We start from the raw sequence: 2,500 nt of genomic DNA on the forward strand, positions 1-2,500 counted from the left end.
CTAGTTTTAGTCAGTGGAACCTTTTCACATTTTCATCATATTTCGTCTTACTATGTAGTGGTTAAAATGAGCATATTATATATATATATATATATATATAGAGAGAGAGAGAGAGAGAGAGAGAGAGAGATCAATTTTCAAACTGGCATGACTGTTATCATTTGGGAAATTCATTTTTACATTTCATCAGAAGTTCCTCTTACGCCGATAAGCACACATCAACAGAATACAGACTCGAATGCATGATTTATTTCACCTCATCTAATGTAAGAGTACAGATTTATAACAGGATATCAATGAGAGGCTAAATGAACACCACAGTCTTCAGATACACACTCGCCGAGTGGTCACAAATACTAGAACAGAGGAATTCCTGACAACAGCAGACAATCGAGTCGAGATCCCTGACAGACGGCTGAACTCTTGTACAGTACTGAGATCACAGAGAGAGCGTGTGAATGGGTGCCAGACTGCAGAAAGCAAAAGGCCGGGAAGAACAGAACAGCTCTGATTGGGGGATTCGAGCTCTTGATATCTGGCAACCGCAAACATCAACACTCACATAATAGAGTCTTATAAAAAGTGAAAGTGACATTCAGCCAAGTATGGTGACCCATACTCAGAATTTGTGCTCTGCATTTAACCCATCCGAAATGCACACACAGAGCAGTGAACACACACACACACTGTGAGCACACACCCGGAGCAGTGGGCAGCCATTTATGCTGCGGCGCCCGGGGAGCAGTTGGGGGTTCGGTGCCTTGCTCAAGGGCACCTAAGTCATGGTATTGAAGGTGGAGAGAGAACTGTACATGCACTCCCCCCACCCACAATTCCTGCCGGCCCGGGACTCGAACTCACAACCTTTCGATTGGGAGTCCGACTCTCTAACCATTAGGCCACGACTTCCCCAGCAGAACATATTAAATGTTTTGGCTCCACTTTTTTCAAAAACTTTTTTTTTTGTTATGTTTTTGTTCTTTTAACTATATTTTCATCTCATCTATTTTGTCAACGATATTGCATGTTCATTTAGTCTCAGTAACTGTCTCAGAAGCTCATCATCATCTTGTAATCGTCTGGTTTCCGTCAGGGGGAAGAACTTTGACGTTGAAGATTCTTCATCACAGATATTGTTAATGAAATGACCTCTAGTGTGCAGTACCTTGAAGAAGCCCCATAATCCACCGGGGGAGCTGGCGTCTGGAGTCCCTCTGTGGTCGTCACAGTCCTCAGGAAATGTGATGGGTGAGCTGACGTCTAACCCTCCAGACATCGGCTGCTGCATCATGGGATTGGTGACGATTCCTACAGAAACACAATCACATCTGCTGACAGTGATGACCCATCATCCCCTTGTAGACCAGTTACAAAACCATCTCCACATTAGGGTTTTGTGATGGAATGAATCCATGTTTTTGAACAAATAAACTGAATGACCCATTTAAAAATAATAATTTAAAGTCATTATGACAGGGACTCGCGGACACCTCAAATGTAAACACACCCAAATGCAGATTCTGTGCACTTCTGCAATGCAAAGATGGATCTTGTTAAAACTGGATTAATTTGATTGGCAACAGCCAACAGTGTCTTCTAATTGAACGTGATCAGATGTAGGAATTTGACATTCAATTAAAAATGGCCTTGGAAATCATTTTGTAAATGTAAAGGTGAATTTCTATCAGAGAATGTGAAAGGGTTCAGAGGTCAGATCACAGAGGCCTGTCTGTTTGTGGTTTAGTTGAGCGGATGAAGATGATGGAGAGCTTCAGACCTGGCATGGGTGAGGCGCTGGAGAAACTGGGCATGAGCGGCGTCTGAGGGGTGCGGCCAGCGTGGCCTCGGGTGATGTCATATCCTGCGCTCACAGAGAAGCCAGTGGTGGGCGGGCCCATCGGGGGGGCAGAGAGGACGGGGCCACCGTACGGGCCGCTCAGACCCACAGGAGACGACATGGAGCTGAGAGACAGAGGAGGAGCAGGTGTCTGGAGGGGCGGCAGCGTGGAGGTCAAAGACACTGGAGGAACAGGGCTGGAGAACCCCCCCGGGGCAAAAGAGACGCCAGGAGAGCTGGGGAGAGTCTGAGGACCAGACACACCTGAACACAAGAAGAGCAGAGACTTTCATGAACCACCTTCACTGGTGGCAGGTGGTTACTGTTTTTACTGTTTACCGTAACTGTTTAGTTAATTTTTGCTATTTATTTGTTTTTAATGCTATTTAAAAAAAAGACAAAAGAAGAAAAACTCCAGTACACTTCTGTATAGGGCTTGGCAATATGAGCAAAAATTAATGTGTCTATTTGTTGGCTGATTTGCGGTATACGGTAGCCTATACATCTTGATATTTTGTACTTGGATTAAACAAAGTAAATGTAATGTAGGCAAGTATTATGTGCAAAAAAGGGTTAAAATCACATTAAATTGTAACATTGCAATCTAAACACAAAAAATATATATTTTACAGCAGAAGTTAAAATAATAATACAAGCACAGAC

The 2,500-nt window shown here is 43.7% G+C and overlaps 1 protein-coding gene across 1 annotated transcript in view; it reads right to left on the reverse strand.

The window, feature by feature from the left end:
• LOC132156661 (protein PRRC1-like) overlaps positions 1 to 2,500 on the reverse strand; it is a 15,748-nt gene that overhangs the window by 6,841 nt on the left and 6,407 nt on the right. The window contains exons 3-4 of the mRNA XM_059565592.1: positions 1,778 to 2,101; positions 1,166 to 1,308 (exon numbers count right to left, since the gene is read on the reverse strand). Of these exons, the coding sequence (XP_059421575.1) occupies positions 1,166 to 1,308; positions 1,778 to 2,101 (467 nt within the window). The remainder of the gene's footprint in view (positions 1 to 1,165; positions 1,309 to 1,777; positions 2,102 to 2,500) is intronic.

This window comes from Carassius carassius, chromosome 14, assembly GCF_963082965.1.
Source record: "Carassius carassius chromosome 14, fCarCar2.1, whole genome shotgun sequence".
Classification (NCBI taxonomy): Eukaryota; Metazoa; Chordata; class Actinopteri; order Cypriniformes; family Cyprinidae; genus Carassius; species Carassius carassius.